The sequence below is a fragment of the Natrix helvetica genome (assembly GCF_964273705.1).
Source record: "Natrix helvetica genome assembly, chromosome: 5".
NCBI lineage: Eukaryota > Metazoa > Chordata > Lepidosauria > Squamata > Natricidae > Natrix > Natrix helvetica.
In genome coordinates this window covers 51761193-51776451 of record NC_138551.1, presented here as the reverse complement: position 1 = coordinate 51776451, position 15259 = coordinate 51761193, and the positions used below count along the sequence as shown (strand labels likewise).

At 40.3% G+C, this 15259-nt stretch overlaps 1 protein-coding gene across 5 annotated transcripts in view; it reads right to left on the bottom strand.

Annotated features, from left to right (window-relative positions):
* Nucleotides 1-377: 377 nt before the first annotated feature.
* SUFU (SUFU negative regulator of hedgehog signaling) overlaps nt 378-15259 on the bottom strand; it is an 86779-nt gene continuing 71897 nt past the window's right edge. For all 5 annotated transcript variants that reach the window (XM_081954791.1, XM_081954789.1, XM_081954790.1 and 2 more), the window contains exons 11-12: nt 8791-8859; nt 378-7163 (exon numbers count right to left, since the gene is read on the bottom strand). In XM_081954791.1, coding sequence (XP_081810917.1) covers nt 7074-7163; nt 8791-8859 — 159 coding nt within the window. In that variant the 3' untranslated portion in view covers nt 378-7073. The remainder of the gene's footprint in view (nt 7164-8790; nt 8860-15259) is intronic.

Sequence of the window (15259 nt, the reverse complement as noted above, 5' to 3'; positions counted from 1 at the left end):
AATTAGAAAAGAACTCCGTTACTTCCAGAATTTGGAAAGCATACCAGTTTTATTCTGAACAAATTTAGGGGTTACTAGGCTGAAGATAGCTGCTATAGGTGTAGTAAGTTTCCTGCACCTGCGTTAATGATTTCCACATCATATTATAAAAATTAGCATACATCCACATTTACTCAAATGTTTCTACCATGCAGAACAACAACAGATAAATTGCAACAGAGATTGTGGATAAGGAGATGCTGGTGGTTGGCCCTCATGTTATATATTGCCTATTATCTGGTTACAACCTGCAGATAACAGTTGGAAAAAGAAAATTAAGTATGAGTGAAAAATAACATCTAATTTAGCAGCTCTGCAATCAATAAATACACACCAAACACAATATGCAAACATGTTTAATGTACTTTGAATACACAGAAGGGAAACAAAAGCTTTGTGATTCACAAAAATATTACAAAAAAGTAGTTCATACCAGCACTGTGATAATGTAAGAATATACATTACAAACTAATATAAAATATTTTAAAAACTGCTAGTTTCGGTTTTCATTGCTTTTTTTTTGGTAGAAAAAGGGTATACTAAAATATTGAAATATTACTGCAGGAGAAGAAAACTGTTTTCAGTCAGTTTCTGCAGTAACTCTAATATATTTGTAGAGAAATGCACACACACACACACACACTCCCCCCACGCACACGTGTACACACACACAGATGAACTACAAAAAGGTTCATCTCAGCTGAAGCTTTTCAAAACAGCTTCCGCAGTCGGAATTAGCATCTGAACAAGTCTAAGGATTAATTTCTCCAAAAGTATATTTCAATTTGTTTAAAGCTTCCTAGAACTACAGTACAGCCATCTGAAATATAAAACTAACACCCCACAAGAGCTCTTCTCCCTTCAAAAAGGAAAAAAAAAGTTAGCAAGTCCTCTGCTGAACAAAGAACTCTAGTTCTCGTTGAGATAAAACCATTCAAAAAGGAAAGATACTTCTTTTCATTTGAAGTGTGATGCTACCTCAATTCAAACGTTTAACTCTCATGTGCTGTTTTCGGCTGCAGTAGAATTCAGAACTGCTACTCTGAATACCAATTTTATGTCCTTAAACTAGATTAAACTGCGCATGTATTTGCATACATGTTCGCAAGCGCACATATAGATACACGCTATTGATCTTTGCTACTGTTAAATACAGCTCCAGAAAAGCTACGTCATGGGAAGCATTGTTCATAAAAGTACTGTTAAATTTTTGCACTTTTTCATACATTTTAAAATTATTTAAACAGGTTTTTCTTTCTCTAAGATAAGTGGGGGAGGTTTTCAGCCTTGAAAGTAAAACTGGTAAGAAAGTTAGTTCAGCTTCAACTAGAATTAAAAGGTCCAGCAAAAAACTTGCATGCTCCTGCATCTTCTTATCAGCCAGGGCCCACAACAGCCATTTGTATTAACCACAATGCTCATATTATAATACAGTATATACTCTGAACACGGATCACAGAATCCCCTTCTTCTGTTCATTGAAGATTTATATCACAAGAGTCTAAGAGAAGAAAGCTGTAATTTTTCCCCATAAAAGGAAAATAAGGACTACGGAGGATACCACAACAATTAGCTGGCAACAAAGTCTTAAAACAATTTCTGAAAAGAAAATATAGTTGAAGAAAGAGTTTAAACATAGGATTCCCTCATTTCGTCTGGAACTTGCTGCCATTTGTAATTCTCTAAATGAGGAGAATTTCTTTCAAAATATTTGCAATATAGGAAACTGATTGGCTAAAAATAGCAAACATGTTGCGGGAGAAACAACAGAAAGCTTAAAAGCTCTCATATGATTATAGCTAAGCAATTTGAGAAAGGAAAAAGAAATATATATGAAACATAATACGTAATATTGACAAGTTAATTAAGGAATGGGTCAGTCTGGGGTCCTTATAAATTTATATCAGACAGTACTAATTTTGACATTCAAGATGTCTAGCAGAAAAGAACATACAGTTTAAGTGGAAAATGAAATACCACAGGGCTACTAAAGATGGAGGGCATTATTTCTTTTCCTAAAAACTGCAAGAATGGTACTCGTGGGTATTATTTTTGTCTTAAGCCATTAAAATGCTTATGTAAATAGAATAGTTCCCTGATTCCTTACTTCCCTTATGTACAGGGATCATATGCAAAAGGGGTTATATGAAGCATGTGGTGATTATGTCCCTACTACTGGAAGAAGAAAATGCAACGGAATGACAGTGCAATCCTTTTTTAATCTGCCATAGAAGTCGCTTTCACTTTTAATTCTGCACTGATGATCAGACTGAAATGCAAAATATCCTGCAGAGACTTCAAAGGTTTGTATCTTACTTTTGCCCAACCACCATCTGACAAAAGGGAAACATGAAATTCCAGATGTACACATTTATATAAACTATAAAGAGATATTGTGAAGACTACAGATGTAGGTTTTAATGTAATAGCTATGCAAATGTTTATATCTTTTGTCTTCTTCAGGGTAAGCCCAGCTTCTCTTTTTTAATACCTGATTCTGCAACGAACAATGACTTCCTTCCTTTTTTGCTCTTCTACCATATTTCAAGTAGCTTATCCTCAATTTTAAATGTGTTTAAAATGTTGTCTGTGATAGGACTGTATATTTAAATGATCTATTTTTAAATACAATCTAACTGTTTATATTTTGAAGCTTTTACTTTTTTGAGTTAGAAAAATCTTTAGTGCTTTTGTGGGATTCAGCTTCTGAGCAAAACAGGCGATAGGCCAGAACTTACAACATGTGCAATAACTTCAAATCTCTATTATATTCATAGCTTGTATGATAACTAACTTACAGAGATTTTTTTTTCATAGTTAGATAGTTAAACACTCTGGAATGGTCTGGTGGCTCTGTTAGCATTATCCTGGCATATGACTAGGGCAACAGCTGCACTAAAAGTTAATAATTGTTGTGGCAAGCTAGGAAGGGTGTTTACTGCTCCAGGTGCTGAAGGGATTAAGTAGCAGGTGCAAACCAACTGAAGAGCAGCCAAAGCTTCTATTTCCGGTAAAACACTTCAGGAACTAGCAAGCAAAGAGCAAGAGTGCAAAGCAAACTCTTCTTACCTTATGTTGAGAAAAAACAAAAAGTCAGCATAACTAGCCACAATGTGAGTATCTGCCCATGAAGAGTTGGAGGAGAGACCAAACCCTTTTCTATTATGTCCCTTAGGGATCTGACTTGAACAGTCATAAATTGTTATTGATTAAACAAAAATACATAAAAGCACCATACCTTTGATTTGCCAAGCCAGTAACTTGTGCTTGCATTCAAGTAGATTAAAAGAAAAACCTGAATGCACTATCTCTGGAAATCCAATGAGACAAGTCATTTAAAAATATACTTTGGGTCAGTTCTGCCCTCCAAAATGAATTCTCAGGCAGGACATAACACTGAAAACACTAGGATATTGCAGAAAATCCTATGAGAGACACTATTTAACTATAAATTGTAGATCCTTCATGAGAAATTCACAATGGTTTTAAAATTCCAGTTTAGCATTTCACAGTATACGGATTCTGCCTCCTTTTATTCATCTTTAAAGAAAACAAACCTAGGGCTACCTAACTAGAGAGGGAGAAATCAATGAGACAGTTGTGACTAACACTTCCCCATTACAGTAATGAATATATTTCCAAATAAACTCTATACATAAACTAATTTATATGAAGGAAAGAATTCCCGAGAGCCCACGACAGCATGACAACAATCAAAACAATTATTTATCATCTTAGCTATGTGTCTCAGTATTAGGTCCTGAGAAGTGATGATGATGCTATTGCTATATCTTGACCTATGAGATTCTCAAAGACAACTGTGAAAAAACAAGATACTGAATTAGTTGGGACATTTCTCCAGGTCAGCTGGTCCTTTTAAAATTAAAACATGTGTGTGCGGACGCACACACACAATATTTATACATAATAAATTAGATCTTGTAGGAAAGGCTCTCTCTAGCTTAATCATTTCTCTAGAATACCTGTTTTCTATCGGCAGGGATCACTTTTCTTTCCACATACAAGCATTTCAATGGTGCTAGATCCAATTACAGTTTGAAGCATAAAAATTAAGGAATAGCTTCCCACTTCAATTCCTTCAGAAACGAAATAAAATTACAGTTGTGGGAAAAACTACTCTGCATTTCTGCCACTCGGGCTATTTTTCCCCTTGCCTAACTCCTCCCTGAAAGGAAAGGGAATTGCTTCCCAATGCCAAAGCAAAGCATACACATTTCAACAAAATACCCATTTCACAGAAATAAAACTAACCATACTCAGACCACATACACAGGCAAAACCAAACCTACACAAAACACGATTGCTCTCTAAACTCTACAAATTATTTTTTTTAAAACCCAATATAGTGTACATCTAACAAAACCAACAACAAAAAAATAAAGCCAATTCCATCAACCTTACACAGACAAAATAACAATAATCACCAAATCCCCAAGACTATCCTTTTTGAAGATGGAAGTTATACATATTTCTTGGAGTGGAGCTCTCAGATAAATGAACAGAAGTAGAATTTTCTGGATTTTGCAGGAGATTTGTTTTTGTTTTTTTAAATGTATTGTGTGTTACAGATCATATGCTAGATTTAATGAATATTTTGTCATAAAATGGTGGAAAACCATGCTAGCAATTTTCATCATTTGTACTGCCAATATTTGCAGTAGAGCTGGATGAAGATCTGAGGGCTATCAAAAGAAGATCTGGGCACCACACTTGGCCCTGGGGCTACAACTTGCCTAATTAGAGAGCAAATTGTAGAGCAAATCTTCCTACAAACAAACAACCTTGTTCTTTAACTTTTGCTAAGGATATTATGAAAGATCACCTGATTGATAGAAGAAATAGAGGAAAAATAAGAAATTGATCAGTCACAATCACTCTGCTGTCCCAGAAATTGACTCTGGCTTGTTCAACAAATAATGGTTAATGATTCTTGGCTGCACAGTATGTGTGAACATCACCCATGTGCATTTCCTCCAGAGAATCTTAGTTAGCTCTGAACATCTTTGCAATCTTCTATTATTAATTTAACATTGTTAATTTTATTTAAATATCTACTCAAAACAAAGTATGAACTAGCCTCTCCAAAAGACTCTCACTTATGTTACAGATTCCAAAGCCTTCTTGCTTTATGATCTCTAATATCAGAACAGGTTAGTACATCATAGTACCCAAAAAGTCTACTGACAATGCAGTATTTCACAATGCATAAAACCTAGCTCATGTTTAATGTATATTTTTCTCTCTTTTCCCAAAATGTCATGGCGTAAAAAAGGTTCCCCTTTTTTTGTCCAATGTGATTCTAACCTAGCCTTTGAATTGCAGATGAAGATCATTGAAAATTTGTAGATTGCAAAACAGCAGTCCCCAACCTATGCGGCTTGCTGGTCTGGCTTGGGGTGACCTGGCATGCGCACATAGGCTTTGCACAAGTGGTGCGCCGGCGCCCAGCTTGACTTGTCTGAGCAGCGGGCTGGTGCACATGTGGGTGAATGCCTGCCAGCCTGCTATTCATGCAAGTTGTTGCGCATACACGCACATGCTCCGGCCAGCCACTTGCATAGCTCAATTCAGAATAGGTCATGGGCCAGTGGTGCGTTGTGCCCAAGGGTTAGGGAACCCTGTTGTAAAAAACACATATTTTCACATAGTTCAAAAACAATTTAGACTTCTATATGAATTACAATTTCTGGAGAAATTGCCCGATTCAATCAATACTCATCAGAGCAAATTCAAGGCTTTCTATTACATTAATAAAAAGTGAGAAGATGGTTTTAATAAAACTTAAATGTTTTATAAACTGCTTTGTTCCAAAGCTGATATAAGATAATAGGCTCTTGGGCACCTCTAGGACCTGAAACAAAGAGAGTTGGTGGAAATTTTTCAGAAAGAGTGCAGCATCAGGAATTTCATAAAAACAGAAGTGCTAACAGTGCTAATACAAATAAGACAAGCCATTAACTCATTTTATAGCTCAGTGAATACAATGAGAAAAGCATATAAAATTAATCACTCATATTTCTTGCTTGGTCATCAGTAAAAGAAATAAGAGTGATTATTTACTATGCTTTATAATCCAATAACTTAGGGTTATCTTATCAATTAAAGTGTCTGAAAATAGTTGGGGGGGGGGGCTTATTGTCTCCAAACATTCTTAAAGTAATATATAAAAACTTATAATTTAACATACATTTATTTAGAAATAAATCCAGCTGAATTACAGCTAGGTTTCTTTCTAAATCTGTTAATATCCACAGGCTCAATTTGGAAGTTGTTGCTGATATTATTACCATTAAACTGTTTTTGGACTTTATCTTACTAACGAATTATGCATTCTTTACAGAAAAGCAAATGAAAGGCTGTTTTTGTTATAGGGCAAAAATGTTGGGTTCTAAAATTCAGCTACACTCAATTAATCTGAGCTAGGAGACCAAACCCACCTGCCCAATTTCACTGCAGCTTAACCATGAGAAATGCTTGGAGCCAAGATAATAGAGTAATTTTTACTCTATTTACTCTCAATACATGTAGAGAATCCCACTTTCTTTTTGGAATTGTAACTTGTATTAAAGGAATAATTCTGCCAAGGAGAAGCCTGGCTAACAAAAGAAGTTTGGCATTATGGAAAACATCAAATTAATAATTATGTGCTGACAGGTGAAAAATGTGTACAATAAATGCAGATGAGGAATATAAACCCTAAACTAAGGTGGCAGCAGGCAGTTCTAGAGCCAGTTAAAATAGTGGAAGATGTATTACAGCTGCTACTCATGATGGAATACTTCTTCCTCTGTCTAACTCTTATACTCATTCATATGCAGATACTCAGAGTTCAGCCGTGACGAAAAAGGGAAAAAACCAGACACGAACATTTCTGGCTGAACTGTGGTTGAGTAACCTCTTTTCTGCTGCAGTTATGTAGCAACATTGTCAGGACCACCTTTTACTCTACTCAATGCTCCCATTAGTCCTTGGGCAATAAACAGTAAGCTGTTGCTTGTGGGCGTCAGCTGTCTTTAATGGAGTAGGTTGTCAAATACAGCATCAGGTAAGATGGAGACTTTTAGTTTCTTTTCAGGCCAACTATATTCCTTTGGAAGCTTGAACTAAAAAAAAAAAGAAAGAAATCAGTTAGTACTTATAGAAATTGCTAGAATCTAGGGTGAATAAAAATACAATTTGAAGGCCTGGGAAGAAAAAACAAAATGTGAAGATAATATTTTATAATTTCTCTGCAGAATTATAAAAAAGCGGTACCTTCTGAAGTTATGCATAAAACAGTTAATTGAAAGAAACTGGTGTTTACCTATGGAAATAGGCAATAAATGAAGAAATAGATCAATGTGAAAAAGAGGCTTCTTTCAATACAAAAAAAAGTATCCGTTTTTAGAAGACCATGAAAATAACAAAATTAAGAATAGAAGAAGCAGAAGCTATTGATAATAACAGGAGTGAATATTCAGAAAACCAAAATTGCATAAAGAATACTTCATGTGAGAAAATGTATTTTTTTAAATTTTCAAGGTATTTTATATCATTATATAATACAGGAGCAAATGAAAAGGTATTAGATTAACAAGCAAATAAGGAGTTTTGAACCAGGGTCTATATATGATCTATGACTTATCACTTTGTTGTTTGTATGTACACTGACATCTTATGCACTGGAGACAAATTCCTTGTGTGTCCAGTCACACTTGGCCAATAAAGAATCTACAACAAGATTTCATGATCCTGCTATTTTAACAGACATTATGCACCTTTGGAAGATAAGGAATCCCAAGGAACTAAACAGTGAGCAGGTAACAAGTGAGATGGCAAAGAAAACATTTGTGCAGGAGATCATAGAAAAATACTCTCCCTCTCCAATCCCATTATAGTAAGTGTATACTACAAGACAGCTATGATGTCTGTACTGTTTTTAGTTTTAAAAAAAACTTGAGAGGGGAGTTGTATGATGATTGATAGTTCATAAAAAGATACTGTAGTTAAAATGGTTCCACGGGGAAAATCTGTTAAATTAAAGGTCAATTAATGGAACAGCATGTAGAACAAAAACTACAAAAAGGGTTGATGCATTTTCCTCTGAACAAAGTACTGGATCTTTTGGGGAAAACATGATATCTCAATTTCAGCACTTCCAAGTTTTCTAAGTAACAGAATGTTCATAATTTTTAATCATAGTAAATAAATATTATTGCAATGAAACCTGAATCGAAGTAATACATTTAAAGATTTACAAATTACCATAAAAAGGAGGAAATGTCTTAGGGAAAGGAGGATACATGGCAAAAAAAAGTACATGGAGAAATGTCAATTTAGCATAAGGTTCCTACTGAGGTAGTCCTTAATCACAATTGAGCCCAAAATCTATGTTGTTAAGTTAGATATTATGTGAGTTTTCCCCCATTTATGACCTTTCTTGCCACAGTTGTTCAGGGAATCACTGCAGCTGTTAAGTTAGTAACATGGTTGTTAAGTGAATCTGGCTTCCCCATTGACTTTCATTGTCAGAAAATGGCAAAAAGGTGACACTGCAATGGTCATAAATATGAGTCGATTGCCAAGCATCTGAATTTTGATCATGGGGATGTTGCAACGGTCATGTGAAAAATGGCGAAAAGTCACTTTTTTCAGTGCCATTGTAACTTTGGTCAGCAAATGAACTGCTGTAAGCCAAAGACTACCTGTGTAGAGAATGTCTCTGTAGGTATTAAGATGAAGTAAACTTACTTCTTCTGGAGAACTCAGGTCGTCTAGTTCTTCCAGCATTCTTTCCACAAACTCTTCTGTAAGTAAGATCTGCAAAAGTGAGAGGCAATACTTTTTATTCTTTTATGCACCAAGTTACACTTAATTGCCTAGCAGCAGACCATTCTAGTGCTCAGAGCACTGTTCCATGTTGCTCATCCTGTAATTCACAAAGGCTTGGGAAGTCAGTTAACTTCCTCCGGTAATTATTTGCTTCCTCCAGTGTTACCTGCAATTATTATGGAATCCATCTATATCATATCAATGTTTCCTGTGCCAAATGAAACATCAATTCAGAAAGGGTAAGGATCTAAGAATTGTAAAGAAACATTATGTTATATGAGAAGGCAGGCGATGTAAAGGATGTACCCATTTTTTAACACATGAACCCTAGCCAAATAATTGAACAGGTAATAAGAAGAGGAAGAGGGAAAGGAAAAGGGGGGGTGGAGAGAGAGAGAAAAGGGAAGAGAATGCTTAATTTGAATTTGTCCATATGATTTTTTTCATTAAACCACATTCAAAATTTCAAGAAATAATCTGCAGTTACTGGAAGTCTGGATGCATCTTTATGCTTCTTTTAAAAGGCAGATTAAACCAATGTACACAGATGCAGAGCAATACAAGACCTCATGTTTCTTCCGCATACTATTACACTAGAAGTGTTTCTCAATCATGGCAACTTTAAGATGTGTGGACTTTAAATCCCAGAAATCTCCAGTTACCACGGCTTTTATTGAAATGTACACAAAGCAATAGCTAACTATATATACTTGTCTCAAAACTCTAGTTTCTGCACTGCTCTTGCAGTGGTGACACTGCATTATAAATACACATTACATACATTTGATCAGCATATTAAAGGTGACATTTGTAGCAAATCATATCACAAGCTGCTATTTCACATTTTCCAGGTTTTCTTTTTCAAACTCATCAGCATATGGTGAGAATATTTAAGACCTTTTAGCTAAGAATACCATGGGAAGAAAGCCAATTTATTTTTCCAATGCATAAAAAAAATATTTGAAGTAATTATGAAAAAAAAAACCAGATAAACTCAGGCCAAACTACTGTGACATGCATTTTCAAAACTAGTCTATAACTGTGACAGATCAAATAGCATTTGCGATGGAACTTTTGAAATGTAAAAATATAACTCAGGTAAACTGCAAATACCATGTTTCCCTGAAAATACAACCTGTCCTGAAACTAAAGCCTTGCCACATTTTTCGCGTGGGCAAAAATATAAGCCCACCCCCAAAAATAAGCCCCCTGGACAATCCCCCCCTCCGGCCAGGCAGAGCACTGCTCGCTGACCTAACGGTATCCCGAAGGTGCCAAGCCGCGGGAACGAGGTGGGGGCAAAGGCGCTCACATTGCTTGGTGCTTTCGGGGTACTGCTAGGTCGAGGGGGGGTTGCTGGGAAGCTGCTCTCTTGCGAGCGGGCTCCCAAAGAGCCGGGCACAGCCTCAGGGTCGAATGGCTGTGTTGCGCTGTTGCAGGAGCAACGCAGCAACCATGAGGTGACCAAGCTTGCGAGCAGCCGCCCGGCAACCCCCCCTTCCAGCCGGGTACAGCGCCGCTGACCGAACTAGCAGTACCCGGAAGGCACCAAGCAACGTGAGCACCTGTTCGCCGCCCTCCGCCTCCCGCGGCTCGGTGCCTTCGGAATACCCCTAGGTGAGTGAATGGGGCTCTGCATGGCTGGAGAGGGGGGGTTGCACAGCGGCTTTGCGGCTCCCCGCTCGCGCAAAGGGCATCTCCGCTGCTGGCACCAGCCGCCGCTTGGGGTTTTTTTTTTCTCAAAGCATGGAGGACAGCTGCCGCTCTGGAAGTACGCTCTATAGTTGTGGGCTGCAGATTGTACAACCATAGAGCGTACTCCCAGAGCAGTATCCTACCTCCGTGCTTTGGAAGCCGCAACGGAGAACCCCCCTCTCCAGGCATGCAGAGCCCTATTCACTCACCTAGGGGCATTCCGAAGGCATTGAGCCGCGGGAGGCGGAGGGTGGCGAACAGGCGCTCGCGCTGCTTGGTGCCTTCCGGGTACTGCTAGGTCAGTCAGCGGTGCTGTGCCTGGCTGGAAATGGGGGGTTGCCGGGCAGCTGCTCACGAGCTTGGTCACCTCATGGCTGCTGTGTTGCTGCTGTGACAGCGCAACACAGCCATTCGACCCTGAGGGTGTGCCCGGCTCTTCGGGAACCCAGTCGCAGGGGAGCAGCCGCCCGGCAACCCAAAAATAATAAGCCCTCCCCTTTAATAAGCCCAAGGCCATATTTCGTGGGTCAAAAAAATATAAGACCCTGTCGTATTTTCGGGGAAACACGGTAGCTCCTACCATGATTACTCAACTGATTCCTCATGCAGGAACATATTCTGCCTTTATATGAAGATCCTGTAACGCACCGTAGTTTTTTGCAAAGATGAAAAAAGTCCCATAAAAAGTGTTCCCATGGGATGCTTTCCTTGAGAAGTGGATTATCAAAGTCTCGGTTACCTGGGCTAGGTATATCTAGAACAGTGTTTTATATACAGCTCTATTCAAACAACATACTTGAATAGGGAAACAATGTATAGTATCCCTCTTTTCACAATCTTTCTAGGTTGAGAGAAAAAAGATTCAAAACTGTTATTTGGCTTAATCATATGGGGAAGCCTCTGTGTTAGAAGGCTGGTCTCAAAAGGTCCAAGTTCCGGACCTAAACCAGCATTAAGATGCCACGCATTTGGAGTTTTATGGGGTTTGACAGCTGCTTCAGAGATGTTTCTGTGTTTCCCAGAGCCAAATGCGCACATAAATTCCCTTCAAATTTTTCCCACCAAGGACGGAAAAGACAAAGAAATACCAGGATTTATGTTGCCAGTCAAATGAGCAAGAGAAGAACCTGTAAATCAAGGATTCTGAAAATTCTGAAAATTAAAGCATGACCAATTGTATATTGAAAATGGGCTTCAGGGATACCTGTAGCAGGGTATGAATTGCTATTTGTCCTCTTGCAACTGGCATCTGGAGAAATATTACCACTGTACCAAGAGGTTCTAGTTAACTATCATGACTAATATTGATTGACAACTCTATCTTCCATAAATTTCTCAAAGCCACCTAATTCTACAAAATATATCTGGTTTGTATTATCCTTTTTTTATCTTTTCTCAATCCGCTGTCAAAAAAGATGACTTCTCTATTTTGCTCTGTATGTATTTCATTTTTTCCTAAATGTAATAGCCCTAATATATTCTGCTTTCTTTATCAGGAAAATATTACAATATTATGGCCATTTTAGTTGTCCCTTTCTGTATTTTTCCCAACTCTACAATGAGGTTGAAATGCAGTCGAGTTTGCATTGCTTGTACACTTAGGAAAGATATCCAATACACTTGGTATATTTTGCACTCACACTACTATTTATCTCTTTCCATTGTAAAGATGGTTTCTGCTTTCTTTCTTGTTCTTAATTGCTAATTGATAAGAAAATCTGACAGTTTATTTCCCAACTGCTAAATTCACTTTCCTGTTTTCAGTGATATTTCTATCAAAAATGTTCTGAGTTTTTGTCTACAATATTGACTAAATAATATGTGCCCATTATAAAACAACAATTATTATTCATGTACAATCTAATCCAATGGCTCACAATAATAAAGGAGATACATCCAATATTAAACCTAAAATCAATGCATTGTAATGTAATATAACTTAATATAACTTAATATAATATAACTTATAATAATATAATATAATATAATATAATATAATATAATATAATATAATATAATATAATATAATATAATATAATAAATATCATATCATATCATATCATATCATATCATATAATAATATAATATCATATCATAATATAATATAATATCATAATATAATTTGAAGGAGGAGGAGGAGCTTCCGACAATGGCAGTCGCCTCTTGAAGCTCCGGAACGCCAAGGAGCTCGGCGATGGGGGAAAGAGGCTGTATCCGGCCCTCGTTCCATCTGAGGGCCAGGAGTCAGACAGCATAACCACCCTGGCCCATTTTGGACCCATTTGGGTCCGCCAGGGTGGGTCGGGAGGTTGGAGGGAAGGCTAAAGAGAAGATGGTGTGTGGAGTGGGGGAGAGAAGCCGGCAGCGGAAATGGCGGCGTTACAGCAGCAGCAGCAGCAGCTGCTGCCGGCAGCAGCAGCAGCGTTGGAGAGTGTTGGAGAGAGTGGGAGGAAAGAGGACTGTGGAGGCTGTGAATGTGAGGCTGCGAATGTGAGGCTGTGAAGCTGTGAAGCTGAGAGGCCTCGGGAGAGAGGCTATAGCCGCGGTGACGCCGGGAAGGGAAGAGAATTGTTGGAATGTTGGAAGGAGAGAGGCTGGTGAGCAAATGCTGGAAGGAGAGAAGCAAGTGAGCAGACGCTGGAAGGAGAAAGGCTGGTGAGGCTGGTGAGCAACGTTGGAAGGAGAGACGGAAGAAGAAGCTGGAAGGAGAGAGGCTGGTGAGCAGAGAGGATTGGAAGGAGAGAAGGAGAGATTGGAAGGAGAGAGAGAGAAAAAGAAGGAGTTGGAAGGAGAGAAGCTGGTGAATGGAGAGAAAGAGGCTGCGACTGCGGCTGCAGCGACGCTGGAAGGATGCTGGAAGGAGAGAGGCTGGCACCAACAGCAGCAGCCGCTGAAAGAGCTGACATGGATGCCAGGAACATCATTAGGACATTGGGTGAGACCCACCAACATCTGGATTTTGGGTGGGGGTCATGAGAGAGCAGGATTGGAATGGAGGTTGGGGGCGGCTGGGGGCGGCCTGGAACACCGGGGGCCACCGGAAGCCCTATATCAGGGCCATGGGTAGGCCACAGGGATGTCTAGGCCAAGACCATCTGCCCCCAAGAACATCGTCCCCCTCCCAATTGGGAACCCCATTCCTTAAGAACTCTAGATTACTTTCTACAAACTCTCTCTATGAACTCCTACCCACCTAGGATCATCTAGGCTGCTACCACCCTTTGGACCATCTCTCCACCACCCAGACCACCACTTGGACGTTTGATTACTCTTCCCCCCCCTTTTTTTTTGACTGACCACTCACCATCCACAGCACCTTGACCCCATCGTGTTTTTAAGATCTTTTAAGATTATTTATTCGAGGCTAGACCTGCTCCGCCTGCAGGAGTCCCCCCTCTCGCAGGCATGGCCCTTGTCGCTTGTAAGGGCCCGCCTTGATGACGGGTTTATAGACCCCGAGAGGTGGAAGAAACGGAAGCTTAGGGGTTTTTTAAATAAATGTTTTTTATCCTTTTTAGGGGGTTCCAGGGAGGGTTTTAGGGTGGGGGGGGGGAATCTGTCCAGGAGGGGGGCCAGTGCCAGGCGAACAGGTGAGTCTAGGAGGGAAGTGAGTGTGGTGGAGGGGGGGAGGGGAAAGAACATTCCAATAGAGGGTTGTCTTATTACATCGGTCGCGGGGAGGAGGGGATGCGAAGACAGGAGAAGACCACGTCGGTTGGGAGACCGTGGTTGTTGGTTACACCCGGTCGTTTGTACCAACCCCCGCAATCTAGGTGGTCAGGAACTACAGAGCCAGGGCCTGAGGCTGATGCTCTGCAATGCAAGGTCCGTGACCAACAAGGCCCCCCTCATTAATGAGCTGATCTCAGAGGGGGAGCTGGACCTTGCGGGGATAATGGAGACCTAGTTGGGCCACGAGGGTGGTTTACCCCTCGTGGAAATGTGCCCACCGGGTTTCCGTGCATTCCATCAGCCTTGGGCCCTGGGTAAGGGTGGTGGGGTGGCGGTAGTTATACGGGAATGTCTAGAGCCGAGGGAGTTCACTGTACCTCAGATACCTGGATGTGAGTCCCTTGGTGTGAAATGGGGCCCAGGGAGGCAGTGGGGCTTGCTGATTGTATACTTGGCTCCTCGCTATGCGTCAGCAGCCCTGCCCGCGCTCCTCGAGCTGATCTCAGAGACGGCAGTTGAGACCCCCAAGCTTGTGGTTAGGGGGGATTTCAACTTGCCGTCGACGGGGGAAGCATCCGAGGTAGCTCGGGAGTTCATGGCTTCCATGACAGCCATGGACCTGACCCAATTAATTCAGGACCCCACACACGAAGGTGGCCACATTCTGGACCTTGTTTTTGTATCTGAACAGTGGACGAGTGATCTGGGAAGAGGGGATGTAACCATTACCCCCCTGTCATGGTCAGATCACTCATGTCTCCGGCTGGAATTCCCTGGCGCTACCCCCACCGCGAGGAGGCGGAACCAAACTGTCCAAGTTGGTACCGCCCCAGGCGCCTGATGCAACCGGATAGGTTCCAGATGGAGCTTGGGCCATTCCCTGTAGCCCTGACCTGCTCTCGCTCCGAGAACCTAGTAGCTGCCTGGAATAGGGCGGCCGCTGGGGCCCTGGACCGAGTTGCGCCTTTGCGGCCTCTCCTGCGGCGACGACCCACCCGGGCTCCTTGGTTTACCGAGGACC